Source organism: Haemaphysalis longicornis, unplaced genomic scaffold, assembly GCF_048455015.1.
Source record: "Haemaphysalis longicornis isolate Haplotype H1 unplaced genomic scaffold, Haemaphysalis longicornis Haplotype H1 scaffold_10, whole genome shotgun sequence".
Taxonomy (NCBI): Eukaryota; Metazoa; Arthropoda; class Arachnida; order Ixodida; family Ixodidae; genus Haemaphysalis; species Haemaphysalis longicornis.
This window is the reverse complement of record NW_027526204.1, coordinates 73,446,591-73,465,062: the sequence shown is the minus strand read 5'-3', so window position 1 is coordinate 73,465,062 and position 18,472 is coordinate 73,446,591. Positions and strand designations below refer to the sequence as shown.

At 51.0% G+C, this 18,472-nt stretch overlaps 1 protein-coding gene across 6 annotated transcripts in view; it reads right to left on the bottom strand.

The window, feature by feature from the left end:
* LOC144158759 (cell adhesion molecule Dscam1-like) overlaps nt 1–18,472 on the bottom strand; it is a 207,011-nt gene that overhangs the window by 131,419 nt on the left and 57,120 nt on the right. Inside the window, exon 1 of one of the 6 annotated variants that reach the window (XM_077689868.1) lies at nt 17,592–17,847. The exons of the other annotated variants lie outside the window; for them this stretch is intronic. Coding sequence (XP_077545994.1) covers nt 17,592–17,817 — 226 coding nt within the window. The 5' untranslated portion in view covers nt 17,818–17,847. Of the gene's footprint in view, nt 1–17,591; nt 17,848–18,472 lie in introns of those variants that run through there. 6 annotated transcript variants of the gene reach the window in all.

Sequence of the window (18,472 nt, the reverse complement as noted above, 5' to 3'; positions counted from 1 at the left end):
TCCTCTGCGTGTAAACTGCCCTCTCTCATCGTTTCGATCATTGAGAGTTTTAGCAGTCCGTCTGTTCCGTTGGTTGCGTTGTCACCGGGTTGACCGGGACCCGTCTGCGCCTGCGCACGCGGAAGGGTGAGGAGGAAGGGCGAGGAAGCGCGGACATGGCGAAGGCAGGCCCGCGGAACTAATCCCCCTACCGCGACGAATGCCTAAGTGCCCAGACGGGTCCCGGTCAACACGGTAACTAGGTACGCGACGAGACGGACGGACTGCTAAAACTCTCTAATATCAAATCAGCGAACCAGACGACAGCTTTTTATCGCCCCGAGTGAGATTGTTCCCATCGTGTTGGAATTACCGTTCACGGAGAGTGGCGCCGTAAAGTTGTCGCTGCCGAAGCGATTGGTCGCGCTACAGGTGTAGTTGCCGACGTCCTCTGGACGAAGGCTGGCGATCAGGAGCGTCGAGGCGCTGCCCCTAGACTGCGCGGACGTGGAGATCCGCTCCGTCTCCACGAGTGCCCGACCGTCTTTGCGCCAGGTGATGGAGTGCGAGTCCGCAGTCGAAGCTTTCTTCACTGAGCACAGCACGATCACTTCCTCGCCCAGAGCAACTTCCGGCGGAAAGGAGAACTCCCTTATTATGGGCCGCACTGAAACCGCGAGTCGATTGACGAATGTTGTTTAGCGTCACGGTGTTGTTATGTAAATTTGGGCTAAACGCGGACATCCAGACTTACCATTTGCGGTCGTAGGCGGTATCATCGCGAAATGGAAAGCTGCTAGCAGGATGGAGTAGACCGTCACGTCAGATGACATCGTATGTCGACCGCTAGTGCGCATCGGAGCAGAAGACTTCTTTGCCGAACCAACGTGGCCGGAGACCGTAGCACGAGTTGGAAATATGCCGATGGCGAGGAACAGGCAGCCGAGAAATTCGGCTGCGAGACAATTGCGGACAACCAGGGCCACCTGGTGCGGATCTCACAAACTTTTGTTCAAGGAGAAGATTCAAACTGAGTATTGGCGGGCCAAACAGCCGCCATAACGGCAGCCGCGCTGTGTCTTAATCGGAAATTGTCAGAAATGATTCAACAGAATGTCCTGTCGACATCATCCATATTTTGCGCGCCCTTCCTTCTCCAACACCGTTTCCACATCTCCGTCTTTTAAGCCGCGGAGTTGGAAGCCCTGTTTGAAAGCCCCTTCATTCAGTCGGGACCTGCGGAGGCGGTTTCACGAGAGCTTTGTCTCCGCCATGTCCTAGACAAGCCTCTTCCTTTGCTTCATTTAAGCTATCTTCGCTTTCTTTCACACATTTTCTATTTCAACCATACAGCTTCTTGCGGAGCTGAACTTGTATTTCAGAAAGCACTCAGCTCGAGATCCGGATCGACTTCATCTTTTCACGAAATTGGAACAGCGCAAGTTTTATGTTCACACTTCATTAAAATTACTCCGTGGAAGGCGACACCAAAAACAGACAGAATCATACCAACTGCACCACGCTTGTTCCGCTCTGTTCGTTCCGCCAGCTCTGCTTGTTCTGCCACTAAAACACAAGGCAGTGCTTACCGGAAAACGGCAGCTTCTCGTTTAAAAACAAACTAAAACACCGTCAGAATCGGCTGCTGCATGAAGACCACCGGTTTTTTACAATAGCGTACGCACACCGCTTAATAATAATATGGCCTTATTCTGTGTCTGCCCCCCCTTCTATGTCTTTCCTCATCTGGGTCGAGTAGAATATATGCATCACAATGCTTTTACATGGGAAAATCGTTTTCAAGGATCTCCTCGACTGGAGGCTTGAGTAGAGGAGGAATTCAGAATACCAGGGATAACTATTTAACCGCCACCTCATGTTCGACCGTAGTACTACGTCTCCGCAAGTATTTCCTGTACACTGCTTACATGCGACGGGGAAAAGCGCGCGTTCGGACGTCCGATAATAACAGCAATAAAGAGATCAGCAGGAGAAGAAGTGGGCTCGCAGTGTTTCTTAACCCGTTTCTTAACACGCATAGCGTATAACTTTGATTTTTTGTTGTTGTTGTTGGCGTAACCAGCGAATGACAGCGGCAGTACGAAAAGATATAGCGGAATGCCCAAAATCAAAGAATCTGCAATCAGCCGAGCCTTTTTGAAAAGTGGTGGCAATATTTCAGTCCACCTATTAAATGCCGGAAACAAACTACCGCGAATTGTTCAGGTGCAGTTTTATTAGCGCTGCCTTGGCGACAACAAAATAAGGACCGAATTTAATCCAGTATACCGGGAACATGACATTGGCTGCTGGGCCGCACTGACAAGCCCGACTTTTGCTTCGCAGCAAAGCTACGCTGCATGATGGCGAGCTCAGACCAAGTCGACCTGGGACTGAAACGGGCCGGAAAGCGTCGAGCAGCACTTGCCCTAGGCCCTAGTTCGACAGAACATTCCTGATCGCGAATAGAACTGCACAGCATTCACCATGGTGCAGTATCTATAAAACCTTTTTTTAATTTGTTCTTCCTTGAAGCTGCCAACCCGCCGCTGTAGCTCAGTGGCTAAGGCGCCGCGCTGCTGAGCACGAGGTCGCGGGTTCGATTCCCGGCCGCGGCGGCCGCTTTTCTGATGGAGGCGAGAAGCAAGAACGCCCGTGTGTACGAGATTCCGGCGCACGTTAAAGATCCCCAGGTGGTCAAAATTAATCGGGAGCCCTCCTCCACGACGCGCCTCATCGCCTGCGTTGCGTCGGGGCGGTAAACCCTGCGATCAATCAATCATCATTCCTTGAAGCTGCCATTTTATCAGCGGGCTGTGCTAGCGGTCCTGTAATAGGTGACCGGTAAAAAGCGCAAAGGCTCATGGGTGTATTGTTTTCTCCCGCGGAGAGCCGCCACTTCCGGTTCGGGAGCTCTCCTGGCCTCCCGTACGCCGTCGGCTTTCACGCGCGTGTGTGCTTGTTGTTTATCTGTTTCCACCGGGAAAAAAACCGCTCATGCATCGGGAATTCCATAAATAACAACGATAGACCCTACTAGAGGTTTATCTGACAGGTAAGCACCCTGTGACAAACAAACAACACGCACACACGCGCCTGACAGCCGCCGGCGCATACAGGCGTACGGGAGGGCAGGAGAGATCTCGAACCGGAAGTGGCGGTAGCAGACGACGTACCCATGAGCCTTTGCGCTTTTTACCTGTCACCTATTGGCGCAGTCAACAGGAAGATGTAACTACGCATGCGCAACACAGCCCAGAACGTGTTGTGATCTTATTAAAGATTAACGTATGAAAAGGTTTATATGTTGGCACGCCGCGGTGGCTCAGTGGCTAAGGCGTTGTGCCGCTGAACCCGAGGACGCGGGTTCTATCGCGTCCGCGGTGACAGAATTACGTCTAAGATCCCCTGGAGGCTAAAAAATTAATCCGGAGTCCGCCACTACGGCGTGCCTCTTAGCCCGGGTGTAGTTTCGGCGCGTTAAGCCCCATAATCAATCATCGCAAGTTGAAATGCCGTGCGTTGGTTTATAAGCGTTGGTACGCATCGTGTACAAATAATGCTTCACCTGAAATTAGTAGAGGCAGGGTGAGGGCGTCGCTTCCCGCGCTGTTCTTGGCGGAACAAGTGTAGTTGCCGATGTCTCCGATTTGGACGCCTTGAATGCTGAGAGCGGTGCTGGTCGCTTTGACAGAGACCTCAAGGTGTCCGGAACTCCGGATAGGATTTCCATCCTTTTGCCACGTAAACGTGTACGGTCCCACTGAACCTCTCCTCACGAAGCATGTAGCCGCAGTCTCTTCGCCCAACGATAGTTCGGTCGGAAATCCTGCACTCTGTAGTCTCGGACCTCCTGAAATGTGGGTGTCGATTTTTTTTCCCGATGATGCTCGGGGGAAGACGTAATCATTTGTTATCAAAATAGTATACGGGGGCTAGTTAGCGAGTGCATACGACTATTTCTGCCCACTTGTACAAAGGGAGATATGTATAACGCAGTATTTCTCGGATTGAGCCCGCGTGAACCAATAACAAAATCACTGACTGATAAGACGTTGGAGAGATGGGGTAATATAAATGCTCGGTTTTCTCCACAAAGTAAGTAATCGCAACTACTAAACAAAAATTTAAACCTGCTATTATTTCATTACCGATCTTCTGCGTTCCGGACTTTATCGTGGTCAAGTCCTAAGGGATAATCATTTGTCGCCAGTGCACTTATCAGCCTTGCTTTAATACTGGTTCACTCCCAGCACTTCCACAAATTCCATGGAAAGAGTAACAATTTTGTGACGCATACCTTGCGTTTGAAGGTTCCCGCCGTGAAGCCCAGTAGGAAGACAGCAGAAAGCGAGGTAAACTTTCAGCGGAAGCGACATCGGCGCAATATGGGGGCCAAAAAAGCGAAGGTCTTCACTGCTCGAAGTGGCAACACAACTAGGCTGGTCAGAGGTACAAGTAGTGGCGGTAAAGGACGTCGGAAAATCTGGCACTGCGAAGAGTAGGGACGCGGAGAGTGTCCGTAATATTGGCACCACCGAAGTGCAGACAACCAGCGCCAGCTGGAGTGTGTTTGAGAAACTTGTTCACGAATCCCTGGCGTTCGAAACCGAGGCGCCATTCGTTTGTCCACGCTGGCGCCTCTTGAAACCGAAACATTAATACACGACGGACGGAAAATTCAGTTTCGTTACATACGAAACGAATAGTTTTATCCGGTTTGAGGGGTATTGACAACGAGCTGCTTTACGTGGCTAAGCGCTTTTGTAACGAATGATTGATTGATTGCTTGCTTGATTGATTGATTGATTGATTGATTGATTGATTGATTGATTGATTAATTTACTGATTGATTGATTATTGGGTTTAACGCGCCGATGCTACACAGGCGATGAGGCGCGCCGTACTGGAGGGCTCCGGATTAACCTGCAGCGAATTTGATTTCGTTTCAAAAATACACGTGACGTAACCGACCTCTGAAAAAACTTTCAGGTACTCGTGGGATCACGCAAAACAGTCCTTGCAGACGCTTGACGGGAGAACCCTGCGCGGTGTTTATGGAATTTTTAAGTATGTTGTAAAACAATGCGCTACTAACCGTTTATACTTCATTAAAAAATACAAGAAAACACGCGATTACACGTGAGACAATAAGAAGATCATGTATACGCAGGGACATCATCGAATGTTACAACTTTCGGGGTTCCGTGATCAAAACAGTGTTATAAAATGGCTATTCGGGAGATTCGAAGGGTGTTCATGTTGAAGTGTTACAGTGCATTCTTCTCTGTCCTTCGTCTGTTTGCGCTGTAACTCTTCAACATTAAAAACAGCGCATGAATAGGACGGAGACGATCGAACATACAACGCAGGCGCTTAACACAGAACAATCATCTCACCCAACCTGGTTTCGAGGTTAGGTTTCACGCTCACTCTATAAATCATGCCTGGACTAATATCATCCAAACGGACATGCCATTCCACGTCAATGGTGATGATGAGAATTATTCCTGGCGTGTATCATTGGCAAGTGTATTTTTCGGGGGGGACCTAGTTCATTGAAATCGTTACCTCCCTCTCATTCGTGTTCGAATATTGCGCCGTGTGTGTTCGGAACGTCACACCACCGGACGCTGGTGTTCGCCATGATAACTGAAGGGAGGGAGCTTGGAACTCAAAAAAACCCAACCGAGCGTATATTTTGAGATGTAGCCGAGCCGTGACGTCATGCGAATCCCTTTTCGTCAGCCAATAAAATTCTTTGCACGGCGGATTTTTAAACGTGTGTGTTAAGGTCGCCTCTTGCAATCAGTCTCCTCTGCGCATAAATTGTCCTTGCAGGCAATCAATTTTGCCAGCAAGCCAGCTTATGTACGCCCGCGATATTCCGCTGTTTCTGTCTGCAGCTTCCTTTCAACATAGACTCCGACTTCCGATAATAATTCGCAGTCGATCGCTTAAGTGGAATAGTTGGTTAATTAGAATTTGGAAGAGAGGGTCCCGTAAGCTCTGCATGTAATTCTATGGGAGAAAATGCTCGGTAATTAGAAGTTAAAACTCTAGAACATCGGTTTATTATAAGTTATTTTCAATCTAAATCACAGAGGTTGCTTGCACTATAGGCGGTGGGTGCCCACTGCTGTAGGGCTTGCTTAGTTTTTGTACCGAAATAGTTTTTCGCACTACATATATATTTTCTGTACTATATTGTATTATATTATATTATATTATATTATACAGAGAGGCTACCCAAAACGGAAAAGGAAGCACAAGATGACGCTTAACTCTATGACGGAATGAAATCAGAAAATTCCGGGTCGAAGAGTGGACTAGTGCGTCGCGCAACACAAAAATTGCTGAATCACATGGGAGAGGCGTTTGTCCTGCTGTGGACACAAACATGCTTATGATGATGATGATGATGCAGCCGATAGCGTAATAGGTGAAACGGGCTTCCCGGACACACCAGGGCTTTGCTATCATGAAACCACCAACGAGGTGATAATTAAACTATCTTGATTAAACTTGTAGAGAGCTCGTTCTGCCTAGACCGCTCTTTATTAAAGGGACACTGAAGTGAATTTGTCAAGCTCCCGTTTTTGCTTGCACTGCGTAGACTGGCTCAAATTAGCACACTTTTCATCGTTTATCCGGTTGACAAATCGGTAATTATTTTAGAAAGCGCGAAAGAAGAAAAACTACCATGCGCGGTTTGCGGCGGCCGCACCAACTAAGCCTGTGACGTTGGGAGGAGGGGCGCCGTGATTGGACGATGCCCAAGGTTAGCAATCACACAAGTTTCGGTTTCGGTTCTGTAAAACATAACCAATGGCTTTGTTGGATGGGCATTCTCAATATCTCAGTAATCATCGTACCGCGCTTCTGCCATGTTGTCGGCTGTAAAAGGCACAAGATAAGCCTCCCAGGACGGATTGGAATCGTAGCATTCACTAGCCGAAACCTACGCAGTGCATGAACGCCCTCCGCGTACCCGCAGACGCCCAAATGTCATGCGCTTTTCCCCCATATTTGGAGCTTGCCTCCCTCATGCCTGTATCGTAAAAAACGTGTTCGCACCAGGCCAAGGGTCTGTTCATTCTGGCCTGTGCCCACTGCCTGCAAGCAGTCGGTGCTTATGGCAACAGCACGCCAACGAGAACTCGCTAGCGCGCCAGTGCCAGCCTGCGCTTTTTGTGAACTAGTTCGTGTAGCCATGAACGTTGCGGCCCAAAAAAAGGTGAACTCAATATAGAAAACATCGGCGGAAAACAAAAAAGTTAACTTACAAAAAAAAAAGCACGTACCCGCGGAGATTCGAACTCGTGACTCGCAAAACATTTGCGGTGACATACCTAGCGCCCCAGACCGCTGAGCCACGGAGCAGGACGCGAATGACTTTCTAACATAGGGTATATATTGTACAACCGATTTACACTTTCATTTAGTTTTGGCATTTCAAGCAGCTTAGGTGACTATTTGTTGTACTGCGATCGTGCAGTAAGCGTCGCCCGAGTTTCCACAGTAGCTCAGGTCTAGCAATTGCATTTCGTAGACGGAAAAGCGTTCGCAGATGCGTAGTCGTGCTGCTGACCGCTGTGCTTGTTCGCCCAGCGCAAAAAAGTGCTTCCCGCGCCCTAGTTTTACGCTGTACGGTAAAAATATCAGTTGATTTTATTTCCTTAGTACCTATATTGACTTCGCTGACTCTTCTCCCGCCTTCAAGAGGCCTTATATTTTCCTACTGGCGTACCAGTCAGCGAAGCGTCGCATGTGCGCTTGTGCAGCGCCTGTGTGAAGCGACCTTGACTTGGTGCTAGATACAGTGTACAAACAAACCAAGTAAAGAAAGGCGCATTCTTCCATTCACAAACGTGTCCTGGCTTCGTTTCAACTAAGCGAACGAATTGCGACCAAGCAATTTTTTTTAACCTCCTCGATTGCGACGACCCGCCGGCGGCCGGCGGATGAAACGCTCGGCCGACTGACTCTGTCTGAAGGCCGGGGAGCCGTGCAGTAGCGCAGCCAGCCAATTGCCACCTCATCCCCTCCTGACGTCACACGAAAACGCCACAGAAAATGGGCGAGCGTAAAGAGAGGAGGGCAGCATTTTCGAATTAGTTTTTCTACTAAATAAAATCGCGTAAACGCGCCCAGAGTGGTCGAAACGTGGCCTGGGGACTCCGGACTAAAATTTGCGCTAGTAATCCCGCAATGTTTACATATCACTTCAGTGTCCCTTTAAGGATGGAAGAGTTTTCTCAACGACGCCACAAGTTGAAGATGGGCGCGCGCATGACCAGTACTAGTATGCTCACCTCCAACGCTACGGTCGAATATACGTGAATGCAGCACTTTGCGCTGTAATCGCTCCGCCACTCTCTTGCGTAGTGTGCGGTTGTGGCGCTGTCGTCTCCATCGCCGCTGTAGGGACTGTCTGGCCTCTATCATATGGGCCAGGCTACTGTCGACTTGCTGCACGCTCTCGTCCGTTTCCACTTCTGTGGTCGCGTCCGAGGTTGCCTGCACTATGGCTGCCGACCATTTCTCGATGTCCTCGATCTCTCGCTGCGGCTCCAGAAACTCCGATCTGAAACGAGCCCAGTCGGTGAGCTTGTGCTTGCGTCGATGTTCGTTGGTAACAGGGGCGGAGGCTGGCAGGTCCAATTCGACGATGAAGTGGTCGCTGCCCAAGTTGTATCCCGTGTTCCTCCAGGTGACACCCCTCCTGGCCGTTGCCGCTGTTCGGACAAAAGCCAGATCCGGGTTTGTGTCTCGTGTGACAGAAGTTCCTATTCGGCTGGGGTCCGCTGGATCTGTGTGGAGGGTGAAGCCTGCGTCGGCCGCCTCGTCCAGTAGGTCCCTTCCTTTGACTGTGGTGCGGTTGTAGCCGAGCTCTTTGTGCGGTGCGTTGAAGTCCCCGCATATTGCGATTGTGTCGTGTGGCGCTGTGCGTAGTGCTTTGTGCAGGAGAGTCTTGAACTTTTGGTGCCTGTGCGCTGGATTACTGTAAATGTTGATGAGGAGGAAGGATTCCTTCTTCTTCTTGCCTAGTATCACCTCGGTCGCACATTGTTCGATGGTGCTGCGTCCGAGGAAGTTCTCGTGCTTGATGAAAGTAAGTCCTTTCTTTATGAAGGTGCATACCCCTTGCGCAGTTCCCTTACCGCAGTCCCTCGCGCTCGGGGGGCTCGCGTGTGTTCGGTAACCCGGGAGGGTCGGTGCACTTTCGGTGTGGGTTTCCTGGATCATTATGACGTCCGGAGGCTTTTCGAGGCCTTGCAGATGTTGTTGTAGCACTGCTTTTCTGCACTGGAACCCGTTGGCGTTCCAGTGCCAGATCTTCAGGCCCGGGCTTGTTGAAAAACACAGCCGCGAGCTCTGCGCCCAGCAATGGCATGCCGCTTGTAGTGAGGCAGACGGACAACTCCACAAGGGACGGACCTGGACGCTGCTCCGCCATCTCCTCGATGAAACGAAGACAAAAGGGTACCAACAACACAGACTGGCACAAATCATGCACGCCACCACCAAGGAACTAGGGCAGGAGGAGACGTGCAAACGGATAAACGCACGTTATCTACCGAGTACCCCAAGTGAAAGCCATGGCGATTACCAGGGAACGCAAAACCCAGCCCTCGATCGCGACATCGAAGAATGGGAGGTACGGGCAGCGCTACAGAGCCTCAATTGCAAATCTGCGGCTGGCCCGGACCGAGTAACTAACAAGGCTCTGCGGAACCTCAGCGATGGGGCCGTCACGGCTCTCACGGGGTACTTCAACCGCTGTTGGCGCGCAGGGGCGATACCACGACAATGGAAGACAGCCAAAACAATCCTCATCCCTAAGCCCGGTAAACCGCCCAGCATCGAGAACCTGCGCCCGATATCCCTCACGTCGTGTGTAGGCAAAGTCCTCGAACACGTGCTCAACAACAGATGGCAGCGTTACCTCGAAGGCGAAGGCCTCTACCCCGACACCATGTTGGGGTTCCGGGAACGGCTCAGCACCCAGGACGCCATGATCTTGTTACAACAAGATATACTCGACACATCCATCCTCACCCACGACAACAAAGCGGTGCTGGGCCTTGACCTGCAGAGCGCCTTCGACAAGGTGCGCCACTCCGCCATACTGGCGCAGGTCTCGCGACTGGGCATGGGGGAGAGAACGTACAACTATATACGAGACTTCCTTTCGCACAGAACAGTGGAAATCCAAGCAGGGGATCAACAGCTGCCGGTGAAAGAACTGGGCAGCGTGGGAACCCCCCAAGGTTCTGTGATATCGCCGCTGCTTTTCAACCTTGTGATGATCGGTGTAGCCGAGCGGCTCTCGGAGATCCCGGAGGTCCGATACACCATCTACGCAGACGACATTACCCTGTGGGTTACCGGGGGCAGCGATGGCCACATTGAAACAACACTACAGACTGCAGTATATGTCATCGAAAACCACCTGGCGAACACCGGCCTGAGATGCTCCCCGCAGAAATCTGAACTGCTCATCATCCCACCACCAGGCAGGTACCGCAAGAAGGCGGAGGAAGAGTCTACGAAAATCACGATACGCACGAGAGACGGAACTGTCATCCCCAAAGTGCAAACCCTTCGCGTCCTCGGCATGACCCTCGAAGCGAGCCGGAGCAACGGAACCACGGTCGACCGCATCACCACGAAATTGGGAATTGCCACCCGCCTTATCAAACGAATAACAACAAGGCATCACGGGATGAAGGAGGCCAGCCTCTTGCGACTGATACAATCATTCGCCATGAGTCACGTGGCCTACGTAGGGGCCTTCCACCAGTGGAAGAAGCACGAGAGCGACAGAATCAACGCAGCAATACGAAAGACATACAAGGCCGCTCTGGGACTACTGAACAGCACCAGCACCGACCGGCTACTGGAGCTGGGCCTCCACAACACCCTGGAGGAGATTAGCGAGGCCCAAAGAATGGCCCAGCTTGAACGCCTTTCGACCATACGTACAGGCAGAAGAATACTCGAGCGGCTGGGCCTCGGACCAAAGAAGACGGAAACACACAAGGCAAGGGGTCTCCCTCTGGAAACGCTACAACGCCTCAAGATACTCCCATTGCCCCGCAACGTCCATCCCGACTACAACCCAGGACGCCGAGCGGCCAGGGCCCGAGCCCTCACCGAGACGCACGCAAACGACACGGGCGCCATCTACGTGGATGTAGCCAAATACCCCGACAGACCAGACACCTACGCAACAGTGGCGGTGAGAGCCACCACCGGAGAAGTGTACAGTGCGTGTAGTGTTCGCGTACCGTCTGCTCAGCAGGCGGAAGAAGTGGCGATCGCACTCGCGCTAACGAACCCGCAATGTACAACAATACTGAGCGACTCGCGCTCGGCCTTCGCGAACTTCGCCAAGGACAAAGTGTGTACAAGTGCAGTGCGCGTAGTGCAGTGTTGTGCAGTGAACAGTGAATCGGTGCCGGCTACCCACATCCGTTGGTTTCCGGCGCACATGAACGGTAGCACCGACGGCAGCGGCCACCCTAACCGCAACGAGACAGCGGACGCCGCCGCGCGCGCACTTACCAACCGCGCGGCGCCCCCCCGCATCTCTCAGGCGGAAAGGCAGCAGGACTCAGACCAGGAACCCCTCGTGACTTACGCCGAAATACTACAGTGGTACCGCCTCGGCAGACAGCTTCGGCCGCCCCCACACCCCAAGCTCACCAGGGCTGAAGCAGTGCTGTATAGACAATTACAGACAAACTCTGTGATAACTCCGGTGCTGGCGCAATATGTGTGTCCAGAAGTGTACGAAAGTGTGCTGTGCAGTGTGTGCGCGAAAACGAACGCGACCTTGGCCCACCTACTGTGGGACTGTGAACTAAATCCAGTGGAGGCAACCGCCTCAACGCGTTGGCCGGACGATATCACAAGTGCTATGGACTCGTCTGACCACTATGTTCAACTCCGGGCAGTCCAGCGGCTCGAGGCTGCTCTTGCAGGGCAGAAGCGTAGGGAGGCGCCGACGGGAGGTCTGAGGAATCACACCCGACGACCCTCCGCGCGTCGACCTCGTAGACGCCCGCAAGGCGTTGTCTCGGGGACGACTTAGGAAACGTCAAGGAGGGGGCGGGCCCTGAGTGGCTCCCGCCCACCTCCCCCCGCAGGACAATTCAATAAAGTCTTTCTCTCTCTCTCTCTCTCGCTGTAATCGCGTGCGATATCATACCTGTGACCGCGAGGAACGCGGAGAACCGGTCTCTGCCTGCAGCGTTGCTGGCCACGCAAGTTTAGTTGCCGCTGTCTTCAGCCGATGCGTCCACGATCGTCAGCGTTGACAAAGGACCGCCCTTATTTGACGTCATTATAATCCTAGGCCCTTTGGGGTCGACGGAGCGACCGTCTTTCTCCCAGGAGATTTCGAAAGGCCCGGCAATTCCTTTAGCAATCACGCAACCCACGTGGGCTGTTTCCCCTGGAGATACGTTGGCGGGAAATTTGAACTCCCGAATCTTCGGTCGTTCTGTAAGATCAGATGCGCCAGTCATTTCTTTTTTGTCTTTATCCAAAACAACGAAAACATTCGTACAGTAGCAAGACAAGAGTAGCTCATAAATTCAGAGGTTGTAGCTTCCACGGTCTGTGTTTTAATTATTTTTATTTAGTGCTGCTCCTTCCGCTGCCTGATAACGTCTTAGTAAACTAAATAACAAGATTGCAGCGTTAATTGAGACGTCGTTTCCCTTTCAACTACGCGGAAATGCGCGGAAGCAGTTCCAGTTTATATGGATTCACGTAAGAAACTTGTTGACTGCGTGCAGTTACCAAGTTGAGGCTGAATAAAAAAGAAGTCGAAGTCGCTAAGAAGTGCAGTATAACCGCCGTACCTTGAGAGGCGCTCGAGCAGGTAGTCCATGCTAAGACCAACTGGACGAAGGTGCAACGCACCAGCACTCTGTGCGCATACATTGTTGGAGCGGGTCTTCGAAGCAGCGTCGACACACCACGCGCCCCGAGAGTTCCTGTAGTGCGCAGCCGATGCGGGAACGTTTTGACGCTGTCGGCGGACCGCTTCAAACAGGTGCGGCGGACAACTAGCGCCGCCTACCTGGCGATGTCGAAACTATATCCGGCGCGAAACCGTAAGCAGCTCGTAACACGGTCGGTCCGGCTCTATCGCCGTTTGGCTGGTCGTTGACTTCGTGGATATATTGGTAGCAGAATTTAGGCGTATGATACGCTGGAAGTTCGAAGCTGTTCCCTAGTGGAACAGTAGTGTTGGGCCTGTTTAATTTATTGAACCGTGTGACCGCGTGCTCAGGCAGTTGGACACCATTTCCTTTCTTGCTTCTTTTCTTTCTCGCTTGCTCTCTTTTTCTTCATGCTTAGGCTTTCTTGCTTTCTTTATTGGTTGCTCGCGTGTTCAGTGAGTCTGTTAAATTTTCCCATTTTATACAACTGATTGGTTTCACGGGGCAAGTAAACATTCAGTTTATCTTTCATTGCAAGCATGGCGTGTCACGCTGCGAGAAGAACTCTTCCGATGCAACTCTTCTTTGTACACCAGCGCAAATACACAAGGACAGTAGAAGAACGCGGTCACAAGGCGCACGCTTCGTTTTGTGTACTTGAGTGCGCAAACATGGATCTATGCCCGAGTTCCGCTTTCCGATAAAGCTTGTCAACATCATTGCGTGCGGTGAAGCTGAAGCAAAGGAACGTGTTATCTCGGCAACACCTAGAAGTTTATAAATGGAGTGAAATTAGTGTCACGATCGCGTTTCAAGTGTTCAAACCAAAGCATCTATGGCCGTAACAAACATGGAGGTGACGTGTAGTCGAAATAAATATTCGAAAAAATTAACCCGAGAAGTCTTACGACCATTAATATTTGACAGCGTTTCTCGGTTCGCGTTTCATTCTGAACAACGTAAATAATAGATTGGAAACCGTGATCGGCTCAGTGCTTTTTTTAGGCGTGCTGTTTATGGTCCGCTTTTTAGTTTCCAAGCGCTGTTGTGCAAACATGTTTCTGATGGCTGGGTTCAAAATCCAGACTCCAGCGTTTAGCTATGTATATGAATCCGGTGTAACGAAGTATTCACTTAAACGCGAAGAATCACAGTGAAGCGTAACAGAATGTTCCAGCAAAAAAAAAAAAAAAAGACAAATAGGAACTTTGGCCCGACCGGAAAACCAGGTAGGTGCATCCCGCTCTACGTATGAGTTAATGCATTTTTACGCGTATATGTAAATAAACACGTTCACATTATTCCGGATCAGAACTGGACATGCAAACATGAAATTCTTGGCGGTGGGTTGCTGTGAGGCGACACTGCGGTTTCTGCTGGGTTGAAAGCCTAACTATGTTTATAACGAAAAGTTCAGTTAGAAGTAGGGGTGCCGCCTGACGACTGTCGAAACGTGCTCGGAGTTGACGTCAAGATAAGGTCATCAATCCAGCTAGCGAAAAACGTATCTCAGTGCGCAGAACGAAGTACTGGTATGTGACTGAGCACTGATTAGGTAGCGTTACCGTTTACGATGAGCGGGGCTGTAACGATGTCGCTCCCGAAGTCGTTTCCGACGACGCAGCTGTAGTTTCCGACGTCTTCGGCGCGAAGGTTGGTGATACGCAGCGCTGCGCTACTCCTCGATCGAGCCGTAATGGAAACGCGCTCGGACTCCTGTAGCTCCTTCCCGTCCTTTTGCCAAGTGATGTGGTACGGCCCCGTTGTGCCTTTCTTGACGACGCAGCCGACTAGTATCTCCTCACCCAGCGCGACCTCTGACGGGAAAGCCAGTTCGCGTAGCTTTGGCGGACCTGGGAAAGGTCACGGCCAGTTAGCGAAACAAGCACCTCGGTTTAGTGGTCGGTACAACTAAACAGTAGCTCACCAGCATTCGTTGCCCAGCATGGCACAGTGAAGAGGATTAGCACGAAGCAAGCTAGGCGCGCCGCCATACTTTTCCCCTCCACGTCCTCCACGTGGCCGCCCGCGCCGACTGTGCAAACACTTTCAAGCAAGCAGCAAACTTATAGCTCCGACGCACAGACAAATTCGAAACGTAGAAGCGTGATATCGAGCTTCCAGAGTACTCAAGAATGGAATAGAAGCTCTCAAAGCTACTTGCGCAAAGGTCTAACGTCCCCATATGGACACGTTGTGCCGCCCTCCGGCAGGTCAGTCAACTATTGATTGCCTTGTGTGAGGGGAAATACGAAGCGAGCAAAATGGCGCGCGAAAATCAAACCCATTGTGGTGGCGTTCAACGACAACCGCGCTGAACATGTATTCACAAAGGAACATCGATTCCCTCGAGAGAAAAAAAAAATGACAATAAAGATCTCAAGTGACCTACGGCACTATAGCACAGCTATTTTTGTATTGAGATTGCAATGTTTGAAGTACAACGCGCACCAGTCCCTAGCACTTGGTGCGAAAACGGTGATTTTTTTAGTTACCACCACGGCAATGTATGGGTGTTACTTTCGTTACAAGTGTTAAACTACCACTTTCTAGTAGTGAGTCTGTTTACCGTGAGAGAGCTGCCATACAGGCATTCATCCAAGAAATAAAAAAAGTTCGACCACCTTCGCAGCTGAGACGCCAAGACTTGGGAAACAACGGAGCTGGTGGTCTTCACTAGCCTTAACTTGGCTTTTCTTAGGTCTGCCCATTTTATCGGTAGATCGGACACTGACCCCGCCGAGAGGACGCCGTCTCTCTCAACTAGAAAAAATTGGGCCCATCTCCCCGTGAGGGGGACTCGAGTAAATGCGTCGCATGGGGGGTGGTGTATTGCGTTAACGTTTAGTGTTTGGGGAGTTGGTGGTAGTGAATGCGTTGTATCGCAGCTTCTTGACGTATAAATGAGTCAAGGATATAAGGCGCGTTCGTAGCCTCCCATTCTGTGTCGGCTTTGTGGCGCACTGGGTAGAGCACCATGTACATTGCGTTCCGCCCGCAGGGTCGAGGGATCGAAACCAGGCGCCGGATAGTATTTTTTTTTATATAGTCTAGGGGGAGGGGTGCGGACTACGACTACGGACGTCAACGCGGGTGACATCGTGAGTTACTGAAATGCTCTGCATTTAAAACACCGGCCGGTCAGAGCTTATATACGTCATCACTAGGCGCAGCCAATCTTCGACGCGCACCACCGCATCCGAACATGATGATGATGATGATGGTTAGTGGTTCTCCCTGTAAATCGGGGCGTCGGTTGTCAGCAACCGACTTTATTCCACTTACTTGCCCTACTCATAGATTTGCTTCCTCCCCCATCTTCGCCCTCACCCGTTTTAAACTGTCATCGCTCCCACCCCCTTTTTTCGTCCCCCGCTGTTCGAAAATTCTCATCCGTATGATCATGCACCGCGGCGCGCACTCCCCACACCTGCTCCTCGTCGGCTAGTTGCCTCCTCTCCTCTTTCCCTCACACTTATTGGCCCAGCATTTTCCTCCTCTCCACTTGGCTACGCCGAGTTTTGAGCGACGCCCGGCACGGATGGAACTCAAGCCTGAAACAGCTCCGCGGTTAAAATAGCTCCGCATACATGGCCGGATAGCCTAAAGGAGCAGTCGATTCACATGTTCTGGTTACCCGAGCGTGCAAAGCAGGTAAATGGCGCTGTTGCGCTTTTGGCGCCATATAGTTTTTCAGGGGCACGAGTGCACGCACCAGGGACAACGATTTCGAGCACCGAATTATCTCGTTAACATCACACGGGCCGTGACAGCGCGTTAAGTTCTAAAAACAATGCATTCCGACTGGAAATGCAACCAATTTTAACCTTCCCTGTCAGAAATAGAGGGGATCCGTGAATTTCCATACTTTTTTATGACTATTCCTGTTGCTAAAAAAAAAATGCGGGCCATTTCCACTGACGTGAAACCTGGCGAGGGGCGAAACATGCAGTGTATAAGTGTATTCTTGGCTCCTTGGCGTTTTTGCCCACGGAAATGACACCGTCGGGGGTAGAGGTACACAGCTTTGCTGTAAAAGTCTCGTGTCTTTGAAGCACGAGGCGTTCTAGCCCGAGGCCGAAACGAGTGTCCCGGTGTTTTTTTTTTAGAAGCGTTACGAAGAGCTTTAGTGAGAGGCATAAACGAGTGTCCCGGTGCTCTTTTTAGTACGCCTAGCGCGAGGCGCAAAACGAATGTCCCGGTGTTTTAGTACCGCGACTACACGAGACGATGGTTACGACGACGACGACATGAGACACTGACAGCCCGAGCACATAAGGAGCTTCGCCCGTACAACGAGGCGAGGCGTGCGCCCATCTGGCAATCACATGTTTTGAACAAGGTCAAAAATCACCACCCATAGAGTGGTGGCACGGCTCCGGGTGGGTGGTCCTGAACGGGAGGCATAGCCCCGTAAGGCATATTTTCTTTTTTCCTTCAGCCATGGCACCCAAGAAAAGTTTGTCTTCGCTTGCCTTGAAATAAAAGGAATAAACAACAACGCTTGCTTTCACGACTCCGTCAACAGATGGCGGCAGTGTGATGTGAGTGCGCGCTCTGCGACTTTTCTCAGTGGCCTTTGAGCAGCGCAAACAATCGCGCCTCTGTTAATGCTTCTGAATGCACGCCACGAAGCAACTGATGTTGTTTTACCTGCGACAAGCAGAGGCACCGTCAGGTTGTCCCTCCCTTCAGCGTTGCTGGCCACGCACGTGTAGTTGGCAACGTCTTCGACTTGGATACTGTCGATCGCGAGAGAAATGCCATTCGCCTTGAGGATGGTCTTGATGCGGCCGCTGTCTTCGATTTGGTCGCCATTCTTAAGCCATGCCATCGCGTACGGACCCTCGGAGCCCCTCTTGACAAAGCACGTCGCCATAGTGTCCTCGCCCAAAGAGACTTCGCTTGGGAAACCAGCCGTCTGAAGCTTTGGCGCACCTGGAAGTTGAATACTGGGTTTGCTACTACGGATCCAAGTACAGTAAGACAAGAAGTCTTCGGGACAAGAAACTGACTTCGTTATAAGCGGTATTTCGTTCAAATCGCGGATGCGTTGCTTTCCTTGGATTGGAGTTTGGATGAGAATTTGAATACACTGACTTTGTTACATGACGAAGCTTTACTGTATGCCAAAAAAAAGCATGATCGCTGCCTTATTAATCATGCCTAAACTACATTTCCCTCACTCAAGCACTTTTAAAGCGGCCCTGCAACACTTCCGATAAACGCTTTCACTCTTTCCTTCGCGTCTGGGAGCATTGCCAAATAGTTATAGTTATCGCCAGCACGGAGCGGCACTGCGTTATTTGCTCGCCGTAGCAGATACGCCTTCCGTTTCTGCTTTGATTTCGTGGCTGTTTTTTGGGGGTGGCAATCGAATGCGCTATTGCTGCAACCTGAACGAAATGACTTAACCGACTTAAGTCATTATACCTCTCTAATGACTTAATTCTAACCCTCGAAGAACGCCATGACCGGGAAAGAGAGAAAAATCTTTTGAGCATTGCAAGTTTGTATGTTATATCTGATAGGTC